The sequence below is a fragment of the Sabethes cyaneus genome, chromosome 3, assembly GCF_943734655.1.
Source record: "Sabethes cyaneus chromosome 3, idSabCyanKW18_F2, whole genome shotgun sequence".
Lineage (NCBI taxonomy): Eukaryota > Metazoa > Arthropoda > Insecta > Diptera > Culicidae > Sabethes > Sabethes cyaneus.
Genome location: NC_071355.1, coordinates 246,634,991 through 246,662,268, shown reverse-complemented (window position 1 = coordinate 246,662,268; position 27,278 = coordinate 246,634,991). Strand labels below are relative to the sequence as shown.

At 40.4% G+C, this 27,278-nt stretch overlaps 1 protein-coding gene across 1 annotated transcript in view; it reads left to right on the top strand.

Annotated features, from left to right (window-relative positions):
• Positions 1–7,961: 7,961 nt before the first annotated feature.
• The window catches only part of LOC128741022 (putative RNA polymerase II subunit B1 CTD phosphatase RPAP2), a 45,511-nt gene continuing 26,194 nt past the window's right edge, over positions 7,962–27,278 (top strand). Inside the window, exon 1 of the mRNA XM_053836597.1 lies at positions 7,962–8,681. Coding sequence (XP_053692572.1) covers positions 7,962–8,681 — 720 coding nt within the window. The remainder of the gene's footprint in view (positions 8,682–27,278) is intronic.

The following is a 27,278-nucleotide window of genomic DNA, read 5'->3' as shown; positions in this document are numbered from 1 at the left end:
TCACCCCATTTGATGTAAAGTGACTTTTTGTTGGGTTTATTCTCACACCCCTCCACATTCTTCATATGTACTGAGTTTCGCATTTACTAACAATAAAGTCTCTTGCCATGATAAGTTATAAGTATGGTACTGGCTCGACGAGCGTAATGAAAGCTCTTTTCCATGGACTATAACTTGTTCTTCTTCCTGGTTCTATGAACAAGATTGGTGATGCAAAGTATTAAGCTTCAAGGAAATAGAGGGCAAATGACCTTAGCATCGATTTATTCTCAGGCTCTTCATTTATCATTCCGTCATGCTGAACTTATGTTACCTCGATGCAGCTTCTTGACAGTGCAAAAGTTCCTCTTATAGTTAAGTGTACTGGTTAGAGGAACGCTACGAGTCCTCGCTAGGGTTGGCTATAATATGGGATAGTACTGGTAGCGAGGAACCAGTTGGTAAAGTATAATCAAGCTTTAAAGGAAGCGTAAGCCAAAAACACACAAGCATGTATAAAATTTAATAAGCATATCGCTCACTCAATAACGATTATGCAGTGCAGGTTATACGGCAAAGACCCAGGCGATATCAAAATAGTTCAACACACCCACCCCTTTTGGGATGAATGCTGCTTTACTGATGATAAACTTATTTGTTCGTTGAACTTTTTTCAGACGAATGAGCGTGCTTCATCTGAAAATATTGCAGTAGCTCTACGTTTTGCTCCGTGTAATGCGATTGTAACATTTGCAGTAACTGAAGCTGAAGTTGCTGAAATGACACCGTGTTATTGTCCTAGGGATAGTAGGTATACCTACTGTACTGTTAAAGAAATGTTACTAGCCTTTGAAACTGCTAATGTCTATTGTTTAATTTGTCCATGGAATGCCATTAATTTCATCGGAGTTCCGAGTCAGTTTTCACGTTTCCTGTATTCAACAAAGGTGACAAGAGGAATGTCGAACAGTACTTCTCTGTGCACGTGCTCTAAAATCTCAATTGTCTGCAACCATCTTTGGTTTCACGTAAAGAGAATCATTTCTACCTCGCAGCATGAATTTTTTCCTGGAAGGCCAAAAGCAAAGCCTTGGGTATAACTGTCTTTAGACTTTACGCTTCTTTATCGACAGACTTCGCAGCCGGTTGTTAGAGTACAGGACAATTACTAGCCCAGTGCAGCGATCCTACTTACTCCAGCAGCACCTCCCAGCCGAGATTCGAACATATGATGACCAGCACCGATCCTCGAAGCTAACTGGGTGGGCTCCTGGGAGATCAGTTTCGACTAATTTGCTGCAGATTAGTTCTTTATGTTTGCGTGCAATGGACCAGCGTGATCACGTAGATATAATTTACACTGACTTAAAGGCAGCGTTTGATTGCGTTGTTGATCGCAGAATTTTTCTGGCTTAGTTTAATAAGCTGGGTATCTCAGTTGACCTAACTGCGCAGTTTGATTCTTATTTACGAGATCACAGAATGGCTGTCAAATTGAGAGCGTCTCAAACGTGTTGGTTCCGAAACAATTCAAATATACCTCAAGGTAGCACTCTAGGATCTCTATTATTCTGTTTGTTCATTAACGGCGTATCCCGACTATTACCACCTGGCACAAGACCTGCTCTATGCAGGTGATGCCAAAATGTGGTTATGCATAGTACAGATGATTGCATGGGACTTCAAGGACTGATAAACTGGTTTGTTGAATGGTGCAAATGCAATTGCTTGACTGCAAGCATCCCAAAGCGTACCGTCATCAGCTTGTCCTAAAATGCATGGTATTCTTCAGATAAAGTTATCAAGACTGAGGTTTGTTTTTTCCCCGGCGTTTCGACGCTGTGTTGATATTTTCTTCAAGGGGTAATATCGGAAAAGACACCAATAAAGTGTCTAAAAGTCAGGAAAACATCAAACCTAATTCTTGATAACTTTCTCTGAAGACAGCCCTGCAAAAAATTGATAATTGTAATTTAATCCAGTCGATAAGAAACACAAGTTACACTTATATTTTTAATGATTTTTTGATTTCAAGTATTTCATCATATTTTCGTAACTTAGCTAGAGACGGTTTGAAGTTTAAGAAGTCGTTTCTAAATTCGGAAGAACTGAATGAAAACAGTTCATTTTAAATTTTATTTTTTACGTATCATTTAGTAAAAGGACCAATTGAAAATTGTGCACTGACCTTAACCTTAAAACAAACCTTAAAATGAACTGGATTAAGAAGAGTAAAAGTCCCCAAGTACTTCCTTGCGGAGCTTATATGACATTTTCGTTTGCCCTTGTTTGTTGATTCAACCAAAAAATTTCTACTAAGCTTTATAACGCTAGTCTTTTCAATATACAAAGAGAATGGCAGAAGATAGTAATAAAACAAAAGTGTTCTATAGTATTCTTAGCGAGGTTGAGCTTTGATATAGCTGGATGCCTTGTAGCAAGAGCCACTGCAAAAATTCTTCCGCTCAGTGATGTCGTATACTTTCTTATTCGACAGTGAGATAACGTATTTTTGGTTCGGCAGGTTCGTTAGCTTTTCCTTGCAAAGTGGATAGCCGCAAATTCTCTGGATTGCTCTTTCCTGGGTGACATCATCGCAGTGACATTGGTTAATATCTTGCAAGTTATGTAGAAACCAGTCAACATTATCAATTGGTTCTAGAAGAGCTTCCACAATAGACTGAGCTTTAGCCTTGCAGTTCTTCTTTTTGCGTAGAGCTAATTGAAGTTGTACTTTACTAAAATCAACTACAGCTTTTTCGTCTTTAAAAATATTGAAGTTTTCGTCGTCGAACATTCTGATGAAATCTCACTTAAAGGCAGTAACTTCTTGAGTGAAAATAAAACACTTCTTACTGGACACTTCTTGAGTGAAATCAAGAACAAACTGGTTTATTAAAGCCAAAAAGACGCCAAATTAGATAAAGGAAGGGCCGTTGAAGCAGCTTTCACAAGCAGTGTTGCGAATCCCGCACTCGTGTGGTCTAATTTCCTGACATACGCGGTTTTGTCTTTCTTATTTTTCATGTCCTGCGATGAGTTTTTGCGATAGTGATAACAATTCTCAAACCGGTTTATTTGACTTTCATAAAGGTTTTATTATGGTAGTAATCATTACCTCCGGTTTTGTTATTGGAAGTTGGAAATTTGTAAAATAAATTAATCCTTTGTTTGACATTCAGGAAGGTAGTTTCAGGTTCAGGTACTTTAGGAAGGTTATTTGCCTTCTTCGGCAGCTGAGTCACCAGCAGTCATCATATGGCGACCGTGACTGTTTGGCCGATTCAAAGATTACTATAATTTAAAAAAAGTATCCATATTGCAACTTTTCGACGAAATTTATTTGAACTTCACAGTTGAAAAGTTAATTATCTGACAGAAGTCTGAGATCGATTCTATCAAAAAAGATCAGAACTTTTATTTTGGCGCACAGTTCTGCACTATAGTAAGTTTATGTTTTGTAGTTTATCCCAAAATGAAAATTCAAACAACCCAGATGGAAAGTTAAACATAACACACAGACACGATGTCTCTCGACTGTGTAACCTACATTTATATCCAAAAAATCCAGGGGAACCCTTTCCGCAGCACTTTTTCATCATTAATTTATTCGACATCACATGTATTGTCGGAAAACAGAAACAGCAATGCCTGGAATGCTGACCAAAATTAATATTCAATAAAACAGAAGTGGTGAAAGATTGGGGTTAAAACATACAACAGCACTGAAATATGTTACAAGCATGTCGCATATGATTAATGATATGGCAAAAGGAAAAGAAAACGAAATGTGAAACAGGAAAAAGAGCACAAACAAACATGACTGCTGTGTCGTTACATTACATCATGACAATGCAATGGGAGCATTTTTCATCATATTTAATTTCATTGGGGGTAATTTTGCGAACATTCAAACTTTGATTCTGATTCAATTGGAGTATTGAATCTGGTTTAAACGCTACCCCAGGCTAATTCAAGCATTTTATAAAAAGCATCACAGCTGGAACAAAACAACTAATTAATACACCAATCATTCAACTGATGATGATAAATCGTTATGAATAAACCTGTTAATGTACGAATTGAATATTCAAACGAGATAATGACTAGTATTAATCGGTGCTCTACAAAACTGTTTACATTGCATAAAATTATCAATCCCTGATAAAGTATTTGTAAACATATTTTTTTTTTAATTTTGCGCCATCAAATATCGCAGGCAATAAAATTTGATTGAGCATAAACAGATTCCAACGCTGAAGTTATTCATATTTTTGTTGATTTTTCCTCTGAATTTTTCAATTACCAGCAAAATATTTACGGCACCCCGTCATCGTTGATGAGCATAACTTATTTTTCCCGCCCCAAAGTGGTGATAATCAACCACGGGGAGTGAAGAGATTTTTTTCTGTTCTCAGCCTCAGCGGCATTAAAACCGCCACAATGCAATCGCCCGATACAATGTCTCGTCGCAGTGCAATCAAAGGCCACTTTTTGCATGGCCTGCAACAAGCTCCACCGATTGCCACCCTTCTTCGTCGATCGAATAACCTTCGTCGGACAGAGTCCGGCCAATGCCGTTCAAACGAAAAAACACTCTTGCATCACACCAAAACCGCCCAGCTTATCGGATAAGTAATGCCCAACATCAGCAGCCACAAAATCACTGCTCCCATCCCCCCCGATTACGGGCCCCAGTGAATGAGTACCCTGTGCAAAGAGTAGACAGGTATGCAGCAGCATTATCAGCGGTGGTTGTAATCAGCGCCGAAACGAATCGCAATTAGTTTCGAGTGTGATGTAATTTATTAAATGGCTTCAACTGGCGCGCGGTGGCAGCACCAGACCAATCGACCGAACAGAGAAAAACCGACGGACCGCAGAGTCTAAACTAAACGCGCGAGGGATGTCTGCGAAGCAAAAAGATCTTCGATTACATGTCTGTTCAGTACTCCACACCGGCCACAAACCAGCCTGCGTTATCTACGAGCAGCGCTCGAATTCACTTCAACATTGGCCAATCTTTTTGCAATCTATAGATTATAGCAGCAACAACAACAACAGCGTCAATAAGGCTAGAGCGAGGGCGCAACGTCGTCAGTGGGTGGTTGGAAAGACCTTTTTTGCGTGGGACTCTTCCCAGCTGAGGAGATCCAGTGCAGCACGGGCCTGGGGAGGACGGCGACGGTAGTTCAATAACCGTAAATCACCGGCTAGTTGCCTGTTGGTGGTGGCGGCAGTTGAGCTAGAGATTGAGAGATAGCCTGCAAGACCGATATCGCGCGAGCCACTGCCTGCCTCTGGAAGGAGCTGCTGCCAGTACGGAAGCACTAAATGGCAATAGATATATTGAATCATTTACGGGAATGTGTGCGTACGAGCGAGGTACGAGGGACAAGGCGCTTGATTTCGAGATGGAAAGTGTAAGCGCACATACGGAAACGATCTACCATTAGTTGCTTCCGATGAAAGGGAAATAGTCGCCATCATCATAATCATTGCCATCAACTGCAACAACAACAGCAACAGCAACAACAGCGGCAGCAGCAGTGTGGGTTACAATAATCGTTGTTGGACATTGGATATTATACAGACTATTGCGTTTGTTGCAAAACTAGCGGGTTTGTTATACCCGAAGGAAAGTGAAACTTAGATGTGAGTCAGCCAGCGTGTAAACACTATTAGCCGAGAGGCACTTTACGGTTGGTCAGTTGTGCATTATCACAACGCAAACTTTGCCGCTGCAATGCAACCGTCTGCCAGCAGACACACGTTCGAAGACACGTAAAGACAAACACGCTAAGTACGGCTTATAATGCATTCTAGCTCATCGCACATATGTTGGGCTTAGATTGCCACAGAACAACATATGTCGGGTCGTTCTTCGGCTACGATATTAATTCCAAGTGTTGCCACCGTAATAACCATCTAAACAAAGTGAATTGAACTAAACAAATAATGTCCAATCGAAAGACAGAGGAATGTCATATTAACTACCGACAAATTGAGACCCGAAATGTACCCTAGCTATGCTATGTAGGAAATGCTCGCTTAGCAAGCAATCTAAATTCCATCCCATATAATAGTCACCCTTAGTTCCACCCATTCACATTTTCCACTCTATATGTTTCGCCCGTTGCTTAACCTTTGCCTAGCAGCAGCAGTGCTAAAATTCTTCAACCAGTCTCCAGCTCCGACGGCACCTAGCGGTCCGCCCGCCGTCGGTCGTATGCATAGAGAGCATCGAAAGTGGTCGGCGGCAATAGAGTAGAAAAAATCGCTTCAAACGTATGTAGCTCTGTGGCCACATACTATGCCATTGTTGGGATCTTTCCCTGACCACCGCTCATGTAGACATTCATTCACATCTTTTTATCGTGTCCCTGTGGCTGTGTTCCATCCTAGAAGAAAGAGAACTTTCAAACCAGCTGCTGCTGCTGCGGGTTTCTTCATTCATTTTCCATAATCCCAGTTCAACCACACTAAACAAGTTGGTTCCATGATACAACAGCCTCGGTATTGATTAGTTCAAGAATAGGCATTCTTCTATTCCCCCCGCGCCTTTGGCGTAACGAATTTCGTTCCATACTGTAATCAGCACTTCCTCAAGCTCCGCTACACTAGTTCAGCGATCCGTCGCGTCTCCGTCAATGGCATGTCGATCATGCCTGATCCGTTCCGTTCAATGGATCGAACGAACAACCGATATCCAACAGGCTTTAAGGGCCCGAGTTGGCTCGTCGTCTTCTTCTTCTTCGAGAGAGAGCATGATGGTAATTATTCAATTTTTCCTTTCGAAGCCGAATTATCAATCTCCTCTTGCGTTGGGACCAACCTATGGGAAACGCACACGATAGGGCAGCTCGTGGATGAGATCCGAGCGAGCCGATACGGGACGGCACTCAGGACAGCCAATCCAGTCCGTTTACTTGGTTCGTGGAGGCACAGGAAGCAAGAATTTAGTACAAATTGTTGCCCCGATGGTCTCGGTTTCACGGCCCCAATAAACAGTGCTTAAGCCTACCGTTTGATACTATCCGTTTATGTACCGAGAACGGATTAAAATTTATTGATTACAGCATCCCTTGGTGGATGGAGAAAAATTTATAACTTGTAACGAAAACTACAGCAATAGCAAGGTTCCATTTGCTTGATTAGTTCTTGAGTTATGAAAAAAAGTGTATTTCATTTATATGAGAGCCCCCCCTCTTAAAGGGGGAGAGGTCATAATTCCCCTACTAAATAGGGGAGGGGTCTCAATTCACCATAGAAAAAAATCTTGTCTCCAAAAATACCCACATGCCAAATTTTGTTCCATTTGCATGATTAGTTCTGGAGTTATGAGAAAATTTATTTGGGAGCCCCCCTCCTAACGTGGAGAGGGGTCCTAATTCACCATAGAGAAAAAATCTTGCCTCGAAAAACCTTCACATACCAAATTTTGTGGGGACAGAGATCTCTAACCATCATAAGAACCTTCCCTGGCACCAAAAACCCCTACATGCAAATTTTCACTCCGATCGGTTCAGTAGTTTTCGATTCTATAAGGAACATACGGAGAGACAGACAGAAATCCATTTTTATAGGTATCGATTAAAATCATGTATTTCTTCAGATTTAGATTTTAAGAAAGAACTATCTGATAAACGGTGTACAAACCAGGCAAGACATAATTTACTAGGTAGAAATAAAATGTACGAAAAGGAAGGAATGAAAAATCAAGGTTTTAGCGTAGGAAATCAGGCATTTTATCTCAGCATCTCTTACCTATTTCTAGGTAATGTTTAAGGCTATCTTTTTTAGGTAGGAGGTAAACATAAATTTTATCCCTGTTTCTCTAGTTTAGAGGTAACCTGTAAGTTGTGTATTTAAGCCCAGTTTTTGGATTTACTAAATCAGTATGTTCTTGACTTCACTCAAGAAGTAAGCAGCGTTTTATTTTCACTCAAGAAGTTACTGCCTTTAAGTGAGATTTCATCAGAATGTTCGACGACGAAAACTTCAATATTTTTAAAGACGAAACTGTAGTTGATAAGGAGACAGCAGCTAATCGAACTAAGCTTCCTCGAAAAGCAAGAAATTTCAGTAAAGTACAACTTCAATTAGCTCTACGCAAAAAGAAGGACTGCAACGCTAAAGCTCAGTCTATTGTGGAAGCTCTGCTAGAACCAATTGATAATGTTGACTGGTTTCTGCATAACTTGCGAGATATTAACCAATGCCACTACGATGATGTCACCCAGGAAAGAGCGATCCAGCGAATTTGCGGCTATCCACTTTGCAAGGTGGAGCTAACGAACCTGCCGAACAAAAAATACGTTATCTCACTGTCGAATAAGAAAGTATACGACATCACTGAGCGGAAGAATTTTTGCAGCGGCTCTTGCTACAAGGCATCCGGCTATATCAAAGCTCAACTGCTAACGAGTCCACTTTGGCTTCGTGACCAGGAAGATATCCCACAGTTTAAATTATACGGCGTCATTAGGAAAAATAACACTAGCAAGCCATCAAATCCGGTGGAGCTACTTGGATTCGAGAACCTTCGTATCATAGAAAGAACATCCGACGGCAACCAAGCTTTCCAAAGGGAAAATATTAGGGAAGGTGACGAGATACCGCTGGTCAGCGTTAACCAAAACGCGAGATCGCAACAATCTTCGAATACCGATGACGGTGAAACCCATGATTTGAACTTGAAAGTAAAACTTTTATCTTTACAATAATAAACAAATGTAATAGAACAAGATTGTATAATTTTTTATTTCAGTAATAGAATGTTTAATATGTTACCTCCATTATGGGTACACGACGCCTCCACTGTAGGACCCTCGGTAGAAACCATACCACAAAAGGCAGAAAAAAGCATTTCTCGTTAACAAAATTCGAATTTTTAATTATTATAACCATCATTTTTAGTAAGATTAAGAACGTTTCAGTCATAACGTGTGCAAGTTCGAGATCATCTTCTTTTAAGAATTATTGCTTCGAAGTTAACGCATGAAAAATGTAGGCCAGCGAATTGTTATGTTTGGCTGATCGGAACCGCAACGTTATTTTTCAACATATCAAACGTTTGCACATGTCGATTCTATAAACTTTCTAGGATTCCAAGCTGAGGGATTCCATGGATCGAACCAAGCTGTAATCAAAGCATTACAACCGGATTCGAACTCACTCCTCCTCCCAGGACATGTGGCTCGAAGGATCATTACCACCGAATATTGGTCATTCGACCGTGTTACGTAGTGGCGAACATATATCTATGCAGGTTGCAGGGATAGCGGGACGCTTGGGAGCGATCGGTTTTTGGGGTTTTGCGGCGCATTCCTATTATAATCACTAGGCTCTGTTTGTTTCATCTCAGGGGTTGGGTGTTCACGAATGCGACTCTATGGTTTAGGCTCGACGACTCAATGGTTTACAGTTTCTGTCGACTACCGCGAACGCCCACATCGCGTTGCGCTCAATGCACTTTCACAATGCTCTTTCCACTCTGTAAACCTCCCTTGGGACAGTGCATAAATGCCAGGATGATGGAAGATGAAATATGTTCCTTGGCTCGAACCTTGATAAGTTGATAACGACTGATGGTCTGAGATTTGTCTTTCATTTGGCTCATTTGTGGTTAATATTTTTTGAAACGATGGTTCTACAATTGATGAAGGGACGGTAGGGGATTTCTTTCCCCATCATTTCAAAAAATATTAATATATATGTATGACCGCATTTCAAGATCAAGACTAAAAAAAACTTGAGATTAGTCTATCATTTGTGGTTGTTTGTGTTGGAAAATGTATGGCGAGTGCGCGGTTGAGGATAACTGAGCTTGCGCGGGGCTTCCGCTTCTCATATAAATATGTGCTACATTTTACAATTCCATTTAATTTTTAAAATGAAATTTTATAATTTAAATAATTTCATATAAGAAAATCGCAAAATTCCCTTAGAGTTTTCTAAGATACTTCGTAACGAATTTTCATACAGTCCAGGAATCATTCAAATCAAATGTCCCAAAACCCAATTCCACAAACCAATGTAAACAATCCCTATATGAAAGAAGTCTTTGCTACTTTTTACTGTCTCTTTATTATTTTGAACGAAGATACAAGATGGTTTCCCATCGCTGTGCCTTTAGTTTGTTTGTAGAGTCTAGTCTGAAATGTGGCCTTTATAGAGGGTTTATTTAGGCTTTTTCTATAAAGAGTAGTTAAGTCATTACAAATTATTTTACCCGCCTACCTTTGAAAATAACTGTAAAAATCGGTGGTAAAAAATTGGTTGGACCTATGTAAAAGTTTTTTATATGAAACTGATTGTCTCTAACGTCTAAAGAACCCGAAAAATCACCTGAGTGAAAAATGAGTGTAAAGTGGTATAAAATTTCTCAATTTTATTTCTCTTTTTGAAGGTTTGCGCATAAAAAAATTGCTTGAAACGCAATCCCCTCCGGTTACCCAACATCGGAAGGATAAAAACAACCCTCTCGTGCGCACCGTTGCTTTTTGGCAGGCAAGGCCGATATCTCTTTACAAATTAAATATTTACAAATCCTGGATGCTTTTATATTGCTTTATATGTAAACATTTACTGAAACCTTCTCATTGTAGTCTAATTTATTTTATCAAATACATAATTTTATTTATTACGTTAACTAGCTGATTGCCCGATCCTACTCGGGGCCCCTTTGTCTCTCAGCCAATTCTGCCAAACTGTTATTGTAAAGAAAATTCTCATAATGCTAGAACCAAAACCCTATTTCTTCATTTGAATCTGTATACACTTTGTCAGTGCTGCCCTCCTGTTTTCTCTCAGCCACTTCAGCAAATTTTTGTTCTTTTCGGTAATCCCTATCAAGCGAAGCAAAGCATTTTTACATTTTTGAACCTCCTCTTGTGAATGGCCATTATTTTCCCCTTTCAGAAATCCCCTCTTGTCGTCCAACTACTTGTTTATTTGTTTATTGTACAACTGATATCGTTCTAAATACAAGAGAAACGCGACCCCTTTTACTTATGTGGATCCTCCCTCCTCGCCGTGTTAGAAGCTACCCATCCTTTGTCAACCCCCTGTGCTTTCATGTCAAGAAACAATTATGCTAAGTTTGATGAGGATTCGTCCAGGCGTTTCGGAGTTATGACGCAACATACATTTATACTCACGTTTCTCGTTCCCCCTAGTGGCTCCTTCTCAGCCAGCCTCCTCTTCTGTCACGTAGCCAATTATGCATCTGTTTCCTCTCTAAAAATCTGTATAACGGAAGAGAAACAAAACCTTTTCATGTTTCCCTCTTCGGGGCCCCTCTCCTTCAGCCTCTCAAACAACCCCTCCCCCCATTCGCTTGTCTCCCAGCCACTTGTGCAACTGCAATCGGTCTAAATACAGGAGAAACGCAACCCCTTTTACTTATTTGGAACGTCTCCCGCGCTAGGGACAATATATATATATATATATATATATATATATATATATATATATATATATATATATATATATATATATATACAGCAAACACCAACTCGTATATCAATATACGAACATTATCGTTACTGACTTTTAATAAATTTAGGATCGTAAATATAGCTTAATGTTTAAAGCTTATATCCTGTCGTATTTGACGATAACAAGGGATTGACCTACGACTTCCAGTACAGAATTGTATAGCATTATAAAACTAATCGTTTTGAGTCGGACCTTATCGCAGACAAAGACTTATAAAGTTGAATTGTTAACGTATATTTTGTAGTACGTGTATGTGTACGTGAACGTTTACGTGTACGTGTATGGCATATTCCATTTTCTGCATCAGATACGATTTTTCACGATATATATAGGTACATATATCTCATTTGTTACTCTGATATGCATATGAAAATGTTTGCTGGGTTAAACAATTATATAAATGGAGAGGAAACTTGGACACCAGAGGGTTGAGAATTCTTTTTTTTAATAAGTTAACAAACTATGACCGGGGACAGTGAATACAACAGAACTGGTTGAATCATTGCGCGTGTAGGCTGGTTGCATTGACATCAAAAGTATAATGTAATATTCAGCAAGGAAGTACTTTAAGACTTCTACTCTTAAGGTGTAAGATGGTTTCCCATCGGTGCACGTTTTGTTTGTTTATAGAATCTGAAACGTGCAACAGTTTCTTTCCATTCAAAGTATAGTAATTTAGTTAGTCAAGTATTTACTAACTTTGTTTTCCCAATTGCTGTCACTGGTTAAATGCAATGGTTAAATGCAACGTAAATGATCGGACTAAAGATGCTTAAGGCACGGAGGGCTTAGAATTTTTATACGGAACGAAAAGGCTTCGACCTTCTCAAAAACCATACACGGTGGTCGGTGTCTTTCAATAATTTTAGCCTTGTTCAGAGCATGTTTTTATCACTCTATTTTAATCCTATTTATTTAATTTCTTTGTATTGCTCATTACTGTCATTATCAGCAACAACATTTTATCAAATATCCCGTAAACAATTAGCAATTGAGTGTTTGCTGCGCTATACAATAGCTCGTTAAGGTCTTCTAATTCCGTTACTGCTGTACTCACTCACAAATCGTCAGCAGATGATAATCAGTTCGGTAGTCGCTTTATAAACCCACCTCTACAAGATAAGAGAATTTTCCCACGCTTCTCAAATCACGGGCGGGCGGCAGGCAGGCGCGCTTTCAAAGCAAACTTATTCCACCAGCAGCGCGCTCGGTCTCGGGCATTCTTATCTCCATCCATTGTACGTCGGCATGAGGCCGACATATTTTTCAAACCAATATTTGAACAACGATCCAATTCATAAAGTACGACCACTCTATCGGTGTTTACACAGCCTGGGAACTTTCCAACCGAACTGATAACGCAGGCGTCTGAAAGACCGACAGACGCGCGTGCCCTGGGTCAACATTGTCGTGCCGCTCGGTCTGGTGCTTAGATAGAACCGAGCCGTCTGTCTTATCAGTCAGAGTGCTGTTAAAGTGGAAAACGGTAGCAGACCGGCAGTCTCTCCCGTGCGGTCGGCGGCGGGGGTGCACTCATGTACCGTGTCAGCTAAATATAGGGTTATCAAAATTTAACAACCACCTTCCTAGGATAGTAATGCCAAATATGATGTCATCTTGTGTGGCTGGACAGTTGCCAGCTGGGTCGGACTGCCTGCTGCATAGTGGCACATTAAGTTTGGCGATGAATATTGATGATATTGTCGCGGTTTTATTGCACGTGCTGCGGCATGGCAGTTGAATGGTTTTGAAATTAAACAATGCATTTTTAACGGTAAATCGATAAATTTTTCAGTCTACGATCCGTTGTTTATGGCTGCCAAAAAACCCTTCAAATTGCTGAGACACATTTATTTTGATAACCCAGAATAACTCATACCATACCTTCGCAACACCTGTTACCGGATGCAAAAGTGCGAATTGCTGACCTCGCCATTAAGGTGCCGCGGCGGGATGTGCGTTAGTTCGTCTCATACCACTAATGACCTTCAACGATGCCGACAACGTTCCGTTCATTCGTTCGTTCGTTCGTTCGCCGAAAGGTTATAATTAAATTAAACTAATTGCCGTTAAACAATGCCGAGAAGCTTTTGGGACCCCGTCAGCTATCGGTGGCAGCCGATACTTTTCGCCGCAGCCAGCGGCCTCCCAGACGTGCCGCATTTGTTTATTTACGGCCCGTGCACTCCATCTTCATCATCCTCATCAGTCAGCCAGCCAGCCAGCCATCCAGAGCGAATTGCGCTGCCGGGTGGGACGTCCATCACTTAAGCAATTTTGGCCAAACAGGCAGCGAAGAACTTCAACAATGCGCAAGCCAGCAAGGGTCGCGAAGACCGGCTTCGCTGTTATCGTCATTAGTGAGTGACCGGTTTTTCCGAACCGACCAGCGCGCACAAAAGCAAGAACCCCGTTTCGCGACAGCCAGCGCCCGAAAGGAGGTAGTCATAAAAACTGAGGTAGCGAAAGATATTTTCCAATTACCGAACTCAATCAATCATGAAATGCGCTTGCCTGCCAGAGACTCGGGAGCGTGTTAAACGAACGCATCGGAACACAGGCACACGGAGAATATCCGGAAGGGATTAAGATCGGGTCGATCTTATAAGCCAGCCAGGGGTTTCTACTTGTACGCATTTCCGCGGCCCCGGACCGGACGCGAAACAGGTGTTGGATGTTCGTCGCCATCGTCGGTGTCGCGCTTAAATCGGATTCGAGCTGATTTACATCCGCCGTGCCGTGAAGAACCGCGATTGATAAGCTGATTTACGACAGCTGTCACGTTGGAAAGCGTTCCCGGCGCGGCGCAGCGCGGGAAAGTTTACGACAGAATGCGAGACGCGCGTAAGCGCTTGTGCTTGTCTTGTGTGACTGTATATAGAGGTGTTATGGACTGTTAAAGTCTTTATTTTAGCGTGTGGTGATTTATGATAATTTATGTTGTCCGCCGGGTTGACGCCCGTCGCTCGGGGGTGTGCTGCTCGGCTCTGACGACTCCGGTTGAGTGTGGTGGAAACATGGAAAGTTTCATGGGAAAAGCAGAAAAGCAGCATCAGTTAGAGTTTTTTCCAGTGCCGGCGAGGTAATGTGGATAGATGAAACTAATTTGTCATTTTGTTCATTGAATATTAGATAAAATAACAGTCTATTATTTCACCATTTTACTAAACCGTTAACGTGAACTAATATTGGCGGGATTTCTTATCATGAAATCCTACAAAACCTACGATTTCATTTAGATAGATTAACTATGCCATTTGTATTCTAAATATACAGCAGAGGCAATAAAATATTGGAATAAATAAATAATAAATTGCGAGTCCACCTACGTTTTGGTAGAAGACCGACTGGCATTTATTTATTTTCCTATGTATTGCTCTTGGTAGTGAACTAGATGATGCTAGAAAGTATTTCTATTACTATTGTTATATTTGGCGGATTCGAAACCAACATTAACCAAATTACTCAAAATAGTTTTAAATGTATAACCTTCAGAAAACATATTTAAACGTAAATATCAGAGCACGTGTAATTGAAACTACACAGTTAGTCATCGCTTCTGGATTCGAAATATCCACTACACCAGAATCGACTTTTCGAAATTTAGGATGTGAAATAACAGAACGAAATATACTCTCAACTCTGCAAGATTTGTGACAACACATTTTCTTTACCTGCAGCAAACCCACATGCCTTTCCGACGGACTAAGATTTCCAACACCTTGCCAAGTGAATATTCAACATATATTTCTTTTCCTCGTTCTTTTTTTTGTTGAGCACAGGAACGAGCATGATCGATTTTTTCTTCGACATAACATATTCACTGCTGGAAGAAAGACTCCGACAATATTACCAGCCGAGCCGGCGAACCAGTGAATGGATGGAAGGTGTTCCATCTGATTCAGCAGTGAGCAGCGAATATGGATAGTCATAGTATAAGCTTGTCGATTGCGGGTTTCAACGGAATAAATTTAAATTTTAGATTTTACACGTTGTGTCGTCCAAATGGAAAAGCTTTAGCTATGCTTCCGATGATATTTTTTTGCAATATGGTTTATTTTTCCAGACCAATGGTATGAATGGATTAGAGGAACTTTTATATTGAGTAGGTAGAAGTTCGCATTTTTCACTTTTTTTCCTGCTAGCATGAACGTGAAGGATGAATTTATAGAATTAATTGGGTTGATTGCTACTTTTATTGGTTTATTAGGACCTTAATTTTCTCAGAAAACTCGTGGAAATTCTCCAGAAACTTCCCAGAAGAGTTAGCAATTTCCCCAGAAAATTCCAAAGGAAATTTTCCGATTTTCTCGAACGTTATTTATTTAAAAAATGCATAACTCTTGAACCAACAAAAAAGTAGAATAAATCAACCTTGCTGTTGCAATCTACGTACGTTTTGGTAGTAGCTGTTTTACCCTGTTATCATGCTATCGTTGATTTAGGTCTTTAACCTATCTTGATGCAAAATAATCTGAAATTGCACAGGTTTTCCACAGCTAGAAGAGACAAATTTGTCCCAATGAGTTTTTTCGTGCGCTACTTTTCTTTAGATAGAGTTGAAATAGGTCCAATGATCAATTTAAAAATCATGAAATGTGCGAATGAGCTAATTCAAATATAAAATTAACCATTTTGTCATAAAATTGAAATTCTTTTAATCGTATACGTTTCACATTAAATCGGAGATATAAAATTCCAAATAAGCGGCTCTATCTGAGTTATATACAAAACACGGAGCGTAATCTTCGGCTTAATCCGAAGAATTTTTGAGGAAGTTTATTAACTCAACCACGAGAAAGATGGTTTCTGAAAAAATGACAAAGCCTTTACCGTAAACCTAAAATGTTATTTGTTTGCTGAATATTTCTCGGAAGTTTTTGGCCATGAGCCAACTTGATCGGAAAGTGTTGTTCCGAGTGCAGCTCAAACGTTCACAGTTACTGAAGCCGTTGGATGGCATTCCTGCTGCAGTGTTGAAATAGGGTTGCGAGACTTTGAAATCGCCAATCGCTTCACTGTTCAGCCTCTCCATGGCAGTGCAATGCCATCAATTTTCTCGGAGTTGAAACTCCTCCTTTGTGTTTTCTGTGTTCAAAAAAGGTGGCGAGCGTAATGTCGAACACCATCGCGAAATTGCTTCTTGATGTACTTTCTTGCAGATTTTTGGAGGAACTTGTTTAGAGTCTTGTCTAGAGATGCTTATCTCTTGTTTCATGTTAAGAACGGCATATCTACTTCGCAAGATGGCTTTTTGCCTGGAAGATCAGTTTTAACTAACCTGTTGGAATTTATCTCTGTAGGCTGACGTGCAATGGACCGCGTCATCCCGTTAATGCAATTTACACTAACTCAAAGGCAGCATTTGATTGCGTCAACCACGGCATTTTGCACGCAAAGCTCAATAAAAGTCGGTTGTCTCCATTGGTTCACTCCATTGCTTGATTTGATTCCTATTTATGATTATTAAAAATTAGATGCATCTCTATTAAATTGGTTTTAAAATAACACTGGAGTACCTCAGAGTAGTACTTTAGAACCGCTAATTTTTCCTTTGTTCTCGTCTATTACTACCGGGCATGAGATGCGGATGATGCCAAAATCTACATAACTGTTTGTAACAACGACGATTAGGTTGCCTGAGACTACGGATCGATCAATACTTAGGAGTTGTAACGAGTTTCAGAACCCTGGGACATTACGCGCTTTATATTGTTCACTAGTACGTTCGGTTTTCGGAACAAACGGCAATATTTGGGACCCCCGTTTTGACAGTTGGTCTCTTTGTATTGAAAACATCGTCCGAAAAATAAGCCATATGCTACTTTGGAGGAACCCTGATAATCTGCCATCGTACGAGAGCTTGTGCCTATAGATTGCTTTTGCTCTGCTTCAGCAAGGGCGGACAGATATCATCGCTAATATGGCACACAAGATTATTCCTTCTCATGAGCATTTCATAGACAAATTTTCCGCTCTAAACTTAAAAAACCTTTGTTATAACAAAAGTATAAATATGCCTGGCTGAGGAGGGACTACTTTTTGCAAGTTTTTGATACAAAACCTTGAATAAGAACTTTTTCCACGGTTTTGACGCATGTACAATGTAAAATAAACAGAATGAAATTAATATTGTATTCTTCATAAACAATCAACACCATTATTCATTGTTCTCTAATCTAATCTAATCTTACACTAACGCAGCCAATTCTTGGAGGCATCCTGGAAAATGACGATTACTTGAATCAATCATTTTTCTTGCCAACGGCCAGGCCAACAGCGCAGCATGTACCGCAAAGAGAATTCCAAGGAATCAAGTGGAACCAGAAAAAAAACCTAATTCCATTAAACTCCTTAAAATCAAGAGGAAGAAGAAAGCATGGACCTCTCGTGCCAAACGCTTCCCATATACATAGATAATGATTTATTTACAGTCGTTAGGAGTATCTTTGCTAATAAAAGTTAGGTGATATTCCGGACCCTCAGGGATGAACTAATGGCATTTAGACCAGAAGCCAGGCTGTAATTGTCCAAGGATATAACGCCTTATTTCGCTCTCTGAAAATAGATTAGTTTTCTAAAAATATTAGTGTAAATGGGGTCAGTCCCGGCGTAGTGGTTAGTATTCACGCCTCTCACGCCGAGGACCCGGGTTCGAATCCCAACCCCGCAGAAGTCACGAATGACCCAACTGGTTAAAGTGACTATAACCTAAAATAAAAAAAAAATTAGTTTAAATCATATAATACTTGAAAATAAAGTCGTGTGATTTAATGGTTGCCTAAAACTACATTTGTAAGGATAGGAACAGAAAACCGCACAACCCGTACCTCCTAGCTTGGCTGCTCAATTATACAAATTGAAGTATTTCCAGGTATAGTCACGTTGAGGCGCTAGGTAGGAGCTTGGGAAGGCTAGAGCTATGTTGGGCGCTTCTTCCTAGTTACCTTCCCCATTTCATACCCAACACCATTATTCATTGTTCATACTAAAAATCATGAGATTTCGTTTGAAAAGCAAAAAGTATGAAAGTCTGTACCTAGGGGCACGAATGAGGAGCTGACGTAGGACTACAAATGTAACTTGTAATTGTAACACTAGTTGACTTTAGGTAACTGACTTGATTCGAATGTTAGAATGTTAATTGGTTGGATCTTGCTGAAAACATAAAATATTTGTCATTGGACGCACAACTTACGGTTGAGTGGGAAAAATAAATAAATAATCTAGGTAACCATTTATCCCTGGTGTATATTCGTCAATTTCCTTGAAAATAGTTGTTATATAGCACGATTTATTGTAACAGGTTGATATGAAACATAATTGTCACTCAACTAACATACGAACAACGAGTTAAAATTATGTCAGTTCCAATATCATCAATTAGCTAACGTCCTCTGCACATTAATAGTTATTTTTGGCACTCGGTTTTTCAGTTATTTCACACTTGTCAGCAATACAATCGAAAATATGTAAACAATTGCACGCAACTAATTGTAAAGGAACAAATTAAACACCAAAAGCCTATTTTCGCACCAGACAGTCGTTAATTCTTTCTCCCTTTGAAAATTGCTGTATCACGTCACATGCATGAATATTCCGTCAACCCTTTTTCATATAAGACATCAGTTTTGAATAAATTGTTGCAGCATGTGGATACAATCGGGCGAAAGATAGGGTTGGTCGTTTACTTTTTTATAACCGTTCACTTTCAGGACATCAAATTCGACTAGGTTTATCGCGATCTTGTAGGGCTCGGGAGACATCACTTTTTCTGGCGCACTTCCTTAACACAGACATTAAATTAGTCTAGGTTTATAGCGGTCCTAACAAATTTTGTTAGGACGAGAGGGCTGTATCACTTTTTCTGGTGTAGGCTAATGTAGTTATCATCGGGCCACTGTTATGGTCGGGCCACCGCTATTTTTTCAGTTTTAGTTACTCGTGATACCTATGTACAAGCATTGTAAAACTTCTTACTGTGACAGCTAACTTTTCACAATATTCTGAGTTTCAATCGTGTATTCAAAATACGTGTACTGAATTCACTGATTGAATTAGTACAAAAAAAATTTTCCAGGTTAACTTTTTCCAGGTTCTAATGAAATGCAATTATCGGGATAAATACTGAAAATTTATTATTATTTATTCGAAGGCTATTAAAAAATCCCGTCCAGTTAGGTGTTTAGTTAGGGTAAGGGGGTAAGTGCTACAAAAGCGCTTATTGTAAAGGTCGGGCCACTTGTATAGTCATGGTTGGGCCACCATAATTTTAAGCACTGAATCGCAATATTCGCTAGAGAACGTCAGTCGCGAGAAATGTGATGAAATAAAGCAAAATTAGTACAATAAAAACCTAGATTGTTGTTGATTTTTCATTGCAGTAGTACACTTCGGAAATCGCGATTGTAGTAATATTAATTTTACAAGATCACCAAAAATTTCGTAAAGATGTTATTAAAAATAGGATATTTATACTTATATCGACCGTTGCTCACGAAATTCATTCTTTTGATGTCTCTACATAGAATTTCAATACGTATTTCTTGGATTAAAAGCGGTGGCCAACCTGTACAACGTGGCCCGAGTATGGCAACATTTTTTGTCTTCAGGTAAATGCCTATAACTTTATTATATTTTAAGCAATCAGTTAAGATTTTCCAGAAATATAGCTTATTCTTGAACCTTTCCAACGATCTATTTAAATTTAAAAAATTCTTTTTGAAACGGAAGTTATGGGCGAATGTCAAAAGGCGGCCCAACCACGACGACATTCCCCTACTCTCCAAGCACAGACATCAAATGAGTATAAGTCTGAACGTCGTAAAAATCTTCGACTTTGTCACTGTTTTTTTTAAATAAAGTTATTGAAATCACGGATGGTGTGTTTGACTGTCGTTCCTGTCTGTATCCTAGAATCTAAATTATGGAATGACACCCTGCGGTAAGACGTAGTCTCGCCTCAAACCATTTTCTTCAAAGATGTTGCCATTTTACCATATTTTTACTGTGCTATTTTATATTGCCAAAAATAAAGACGTATTTACCAGACACAAAGTTGGGAAATGCCAAATTCGAAATCCCACTCTCATTCTATTTCTTCCGTTCAATTTCATAAATGAGCTGTACAACTGAGACGCCAGAAAAGTTACATCTTGAACATAAAACATTGCGAGGAATAATAAACTAGTCAGACAGACTGGGTTCAATTACGTTATCCGTGTTGGGGAAAATTACTATAAAGATTTCAACTAAATTTTCAAAAGCGAGAAAAACAGCTCTACTCTTTATCAAAAGATCTTTATTTGTCTGCAGCTGTACTAAATCATAGGATCATACTGATGTCTGTGCTGGTAAACGTAAAATACGACTTTTTCTTAGCAAATGACCGGAAAACGGCAATGGATAAGACATATCATGAAATTTGGCAAGTTTTCAATAGCGCACACTAAAAATTCAAACAAATTCATTGTTGGAGTCGATGCGTAGAAATTTTTTAGGAATGACTATATCAAAAAGATTTCGACTGTATATTTTTACAAAACAGATTTCCGCATTTAGTGAACTCTCAGAACACACTTTTTTCAGAATCAGACGTTAAACATTAAAACAATTGGATTTTAAGATGCCTTGGTTTGAAAATCATCGCATCATTTTTCAGACAGCGAAAGAGAATTTTATTCAAACAATAATTGCTAGACTATGGCTGAAAATTTACTGCCTTATCATTGCCGGATGACATATTAATAAGCATCGGCCATACACACCCATAATGAATACGTTATTAAGGGGCAGCAGTATCTCGGCGGACACGACGCGCCGGTCGGCCATCGCATGAATCGGAAATTAATGACTCCATCATTTGTCTTCGTCTCTATTGTCGCGTCTTTCATGGGCATAAAACGCGCTCACAATTAATTGTCAGCGCCGCTCTGGCACGGTGACAAAGAACGCTGATGTGTAGAATAAATCAACAGAGTAATAATCACGAAAGGAGGAGCAACTGGAATGGGGTTCCAATCCAGAGTTGGAAATTGATAGACTGATTATTGAACAGTAAAAATTAGGTTCTTATTTCGAAACCAAATAAGCTAAGTTGTGCGCAATTAATTTTCCAGGAAGTAAGAAAAACGGTTGCATAGCTTTGGTTAACCACAGAAAAATAATAACGAACCCCAGCCTCTAAGGGGGGAAAAGCATGAACGAGCAAACAAACAACGAATGACGTTTGCCCATAGGAAAAACTTTCCGGTTATGACTTTTATGACTGTTTGCGATCACTTTCCAGTCGACGAGGTGCTGCAAAACCCGACATCATATCGGATTGAGGGATGTCTTGTCGTTACCCGGTTGGGTGATCGTATCGGATCTGGACAATGGACCTCCACCTCCTCCTGGGTCCCACCCACCATTCTTCACCGTTCTTCAGCGCCCGGGTAACTCGGTTGATAATCTGTCCGCTCGGTACCCGATGTCGTTTGAACATCGGCGGCGATAGGAGGTGATGTGAAAGTTAGATTAATCATTGAACTCAAGCCTCAAGCCCCAGAGCTGAGCTATACTCAAAGACGTTAGACAAAAACGTTGTGTTTGCTCAAATGTTTGTACCCGTGGGTTGTTTTTGCTGATTGTCTCTGCCGAGGCGGCCTGACCGAGCGTAACGGGCAATTACCATAGGTCGTCGAAAGAAGAAGTGGACTCCGTCGAGAGGAAGGCCTTAACAATGCAGCGGAGTCATAAAAAAATGAGACTGATTGAATGGTGGATTTCTCCGGAGGCCCGTTCGTTCGTGATGTCGTTTGAAGAAGTAATTGGACCAGTGATAAATGGCACTTGACATACGTACGTACTGACTGACTGTGGACGCCATCGAGTTGCCAAACTGTCAAAACAGACAACTTTGTTGCGAACGCGTGCATTGTCGATTGCGCAAGTGATCGATCGGTCGGTACAGACAGATGTGAGATTTTCTACAAACACTCTGCCGGCGTCGGTGCAACCTCGGATCGGTTGTGGAAAATTTTAATTAACACAAAATAATCCTAATACGGATCCGGACGGAGGCAGCGCGCGGTATGTCGGCGGCGCGATAAGAGTCACGTTTTTGGTCAAGCAGACCCCCGAGCGGTCTGCTCGGTCCCCGCGCGTGGGACTGTCGACCGAACGAGCACAGAACTTGACGTTTTCTAATCAACGCCAACACAACACAGTTTCCCTCCAGCATGCTCCTAGAGGGGTCCACAACGAAATCGAGTTTGCTCGATAAAAGAGGTACATTCCACCGATTCGGACCATATGTTGCAATGCAGTCTACCGGCTTCACAGCTTACAACCGCACCGGTTTGCGGGTCAGTGTGTGTGTGTGTCTGTGTGCGCGCATTCGATTGCGTGATTGATTGAATTATTTTTCTATAACAACGAAGAATTATCCAATTAATCGAGTTTGTTTTCGCTCTCGGGCTCTTTCCACATGCACACACGCGCGCGCTCGCTCTCTTTCTCTCACTCGATCGCATTCACTCATGTGTTTTTGTATTTTTGTATACGAAACGCCGATGAAGCACTTGGGAAAAAATACCTTTCAACTAGTGCGGTCAACGAGTAGGTTACTATAACACTCGGGACACTCGCGGCACCACAACAACGTGAAGATCTCTCAATCGCGGGAATCAGGGTCTCGAGCGGCGATTTTTGCCCCGGCGGGTAAGCTCGGTCGGTCGGTCGGCCGGCTGGGAACGAGTTTACCACTGATGGCCAATAAGTGCGATTAGTTAGTGCGACTTCGATAACTCCGCGGGTATGTGTTTATGAGGTTGCGGAGGTAGGAGTTTTTTTTTTCTCATGTTAGTCTAGTTTTTTTATGGTAATCATTAGGCACATGGTTTCGGTGCAATTTTTTACCGCTGTGGGGTCGCCACGCGGAACGTGTTACTGATATAGTATCATGTTACAACCGATACAATGTTAATAAGGTGAAGTAAATTGCAGAACGATGCATAAACTTGTAATCGGGCTCATTTTCAACACTAGCGGTGGAGCAACGTAATAGCCAGTGGTCGGCAGGTTTAGATGAAATTGAAAAAAAAAATCCTTCCTATATAATGAACACTCAATGTTCAGGAAATTTTCTACATCCGTGACTGATTACAAGCTTTCGCTTATTATAGGCCTCCGTAGCTGTAATTTTAATAACAAACCTATTGAATATGTTATTTATCCATTAGCGTTTTAAATTAATTTCATAACTTAATGTTGAATTTCTTAACTGCAGCAATTCCAGCATGATGGGCAATCAATATTGCTGCATCGTTGTTCAAATTTTGATTCTCCGTCGTGTTTTGCATTTAGGAAATCATTCTATTATATTACAATCACTCATCACTTGATAGAAATGTTAACTTGACTGTGGACTAAAGGACTAAATGGACTAAATAAATTGCGGACAGGGATGATAGAAAACTATAAAAGATGATTCAATGAATCAATCAAGTTTGTACCAATGTTGTGAAGCCCACACTCGAAAGGTCTAATTTTCTCACACACGCGTACTCATCCTAACGAACGCGCCGGCGTAAGCATCCCATTCGGACTCTCGCTCGTACTTATGCATTGCGACGAGTTTTCTCGTTCTTCGTTGCTGCCCGAGCTGCTGATGTCGATTACTCGCGAGCGCTCGCACTCCCGCTCGTGGGTAAAACGGGGGTAAAGCTGAAGAAGGAAAGAAAAAGTAATGCAAAATCTGTATCTTAGTGCGCCTCTGTGCTCTATGCCTCACAGACAGCTGATTGCTCAGGAATTATTTGACTCGGAAATATGCTGTGCAGGAAAACGATGTGAGAATGTGCGTGCGCGAGTGTGTAGGTAGCAGAATGTCTGTACACAGCAATGGTGACTGTTTGTTTTACGCTTACATATGCGGCGTAAAGCGTTGAATGCTATGCTTTTCATATTCACTCGCGTGAACAGAAAACAAGTTGACAGCATTGTCAGTTGATTTGTGGCAATCATGGCGAATATTCAAGCAACTACGCTCGATGCTTTGTTCGTACTGCAAGCTCCACCTCGGAAAGAAGAAGTTCAACATCATCAGGCACATCATATCCGCTGGATATAGGTTGATCCGGCATTTACAACATCCTTTGTCTTCTGGAGAAAGGCGAGAGCGTTGAACAGAAACCTATTTCTGGCCACCCGACGGTGCTCTTGCGCGACCGTCAAGTGCAGCAGAAACTACAGAGGAAGACCGAGAGCAAGGTGGAATTTTACTAATTTACATCATAGGAAAAGATGCTAACGTTACTTAGCAATCAAGTAAAATATTTTGTATTACATTTACGATTTAGTAAAGCTAAAGGTGTGCTTTGCGTTGTTGAATGAACAATATAGCTATAACATTCCATATGCAGGACTAAAAGTACTTGCAGTTACTGCAACAAACTTTCTAGGTAATACAGATGTAGATAGTCTTTTTAACTAAAAGTGCGATCACACACACCGTCATCATCAGCATCAGCATTATCAGTGAAAAATATCGTGAGAAAAGATTTTTCTGACTTTAGGGAGAACAATCTATACCTATAAAAATGGATTTCTGGAATGGAATCGAAAATTACTAAACCGATTGGCGTGAAAATTTGCATGCAGAGGTTTTGGGGCCGGGGAAGATTCTTATGATGGTTAGAGACCCCTCCTCCCATTAAGAGGGGGGACTCTCATACAAATCTATACCTATAAAAATGAATTTCTGTCTGTCTGTCCGTTTGTTCCTTATAGAATCGAAAATTACTAAACAGATAGGCGTGAAAATTTGCATGAAGGGTTTTTTTTTGGGTCTGGGAAGGCTTTTATGATGATTAGCGACCCCTACCCCTACCCCCACTAAGAGGGAGGGCTCCCATACAAATCTGTACCTATAAAAATGGATTTCTGTCTTTCTGCCCGTATGTTCCTTATAGAATCGTAAACTACTGAACCGATCGGCGTGAAAATTTGCATGTATGGGTTTTTGGGGCCGGGGAAGGTTCTTATGATCGTTAGAGAGCTCTTACCCACTAAAACGGGGGGCTGCCAAACAAATGAAACACAAATTTCTGTCTGTCTGTCCTTATAGAACCAAAAACTACTGAACCGATCGACGAGAAAATTTGCATGTAGGGGTTTTTGGGGCCGGGGAAGGTTCTTATGATGGTTAGAGACCTCTCCCCCACTAAGAGGGGGGCTGCCATACAAATGAAACAAAATTTCTGCATAACTCGAGGACTAATTGTATGTATTTTAATATAGCCAATCTTTAATATACCCAATCTTAACCTAGTTACAAACACAAAACACACTTCTTAAAATGAATAATACATATAAACAATAAAATAAAGAAACTAATACAGTTGTTTTCTAAAATATAATCTAAGCTTATGTCTAATTGTAGCTGGGCTCATATCAATGGTGACAATTTCCTGAAGTGTATTGTAGCCATTCATGAAGCAGGACGTAGGCTCATTCTGTTTGTTGTTCCTGGTTCGCAACGGTGGCTCGAAGGTTCTCCTTCGCCGTAGCGAGACTGGACTATCGTTCAATATTAGTCGGCTGGCAAGAGGTTGGCTGACAGTTCGTCCTGCAAGAATATTCGTGAAGAACACGATATCGGTTATCTTTTGCCTCGAGAGGACCGAGTCAAGGTCTACCAGGCAGCACCGGTCCTGATAAGGTGGTAGTTCTTCTCCGTTCCATCCGAGATTTCTGAGAGCAAATCTAACGAATCTCTTCTGGGTTCCTTCTATTCGCTGAATGTGAGTTACGTATTGCGGGTGGCATATTACACTAGTATAGTCCAATTTGCTTCGAACAAGACCGTTGTAGGCTGCTAATATAGCATAAGGATCTTTGAGGTCACGGCCAAATCTTCTAACGAGCGAGAACAGTTTCAGGCTTTCTTTGACTACATTATCAATGTGTCTATTGAAGGAGAGCGAGCGGTCGAATGTCACACCCAGGTCACGAACATATTCTGAGCGCGGCACTACTCTATTTCGGTACCCATAATCGGAGATCACGGTGTTAACTTTTCTGGTGAATGTCATCATTGAGCACTTGTCTGCATTTACTTTTAATCCACGGTTTTCGCAGTACCTTCCAACGTGGCCTAGGTAGAACTGCAATTTCAGGCAATCTTTCGTGGACTTGATGGGAAAGAAGGTTTTTATTTCGTCTGCATAAATTAGAATTCTTGCGTGGGTGATAGCATCAGGCAATTTGTTCATTAGAATCCCTAACAGCAACGGTCATAAGTGACTACCTTGTGGTACTCCAGAATGTACGGTAAATGAGCAAGATTTGTTGTCGCGAATTTTAACAAATTGTACTCTATCCATCAGATACGATATCATCCAGCTGTACAACGGACCTCGAACGCCAAGCAAATCAAGCAAATGGAACAAAATTTGGCATGTGGGTGTTTTAGGAGACAAGAATTTTTTCTATGGTAAATTGCGACTCCTCCCCTCTTTGGAAGGGGAATTATAACCCCTCCCTCCTTCAAGAGAGGGAGCTCCCATACAAATGTCTCACCATTCCCAGGCATACAACAAGCAGTGGAAAAAGCGTACTCATATACGGAGCCACGTGCTGGAATGGTCTCCCAATAGACGCTAAATTAAAGCCAACTCTGTCTGTCTTCAAAAACTGTACAAAAAGACTAGTTTAATTTTTTAATGTTAGTGCTTACTTATTAAGAATAATACTTATCTAATTTGTATGTTCTATTTAGTCACATTGTGCCTATTTTCCTTGATGTATTTTCC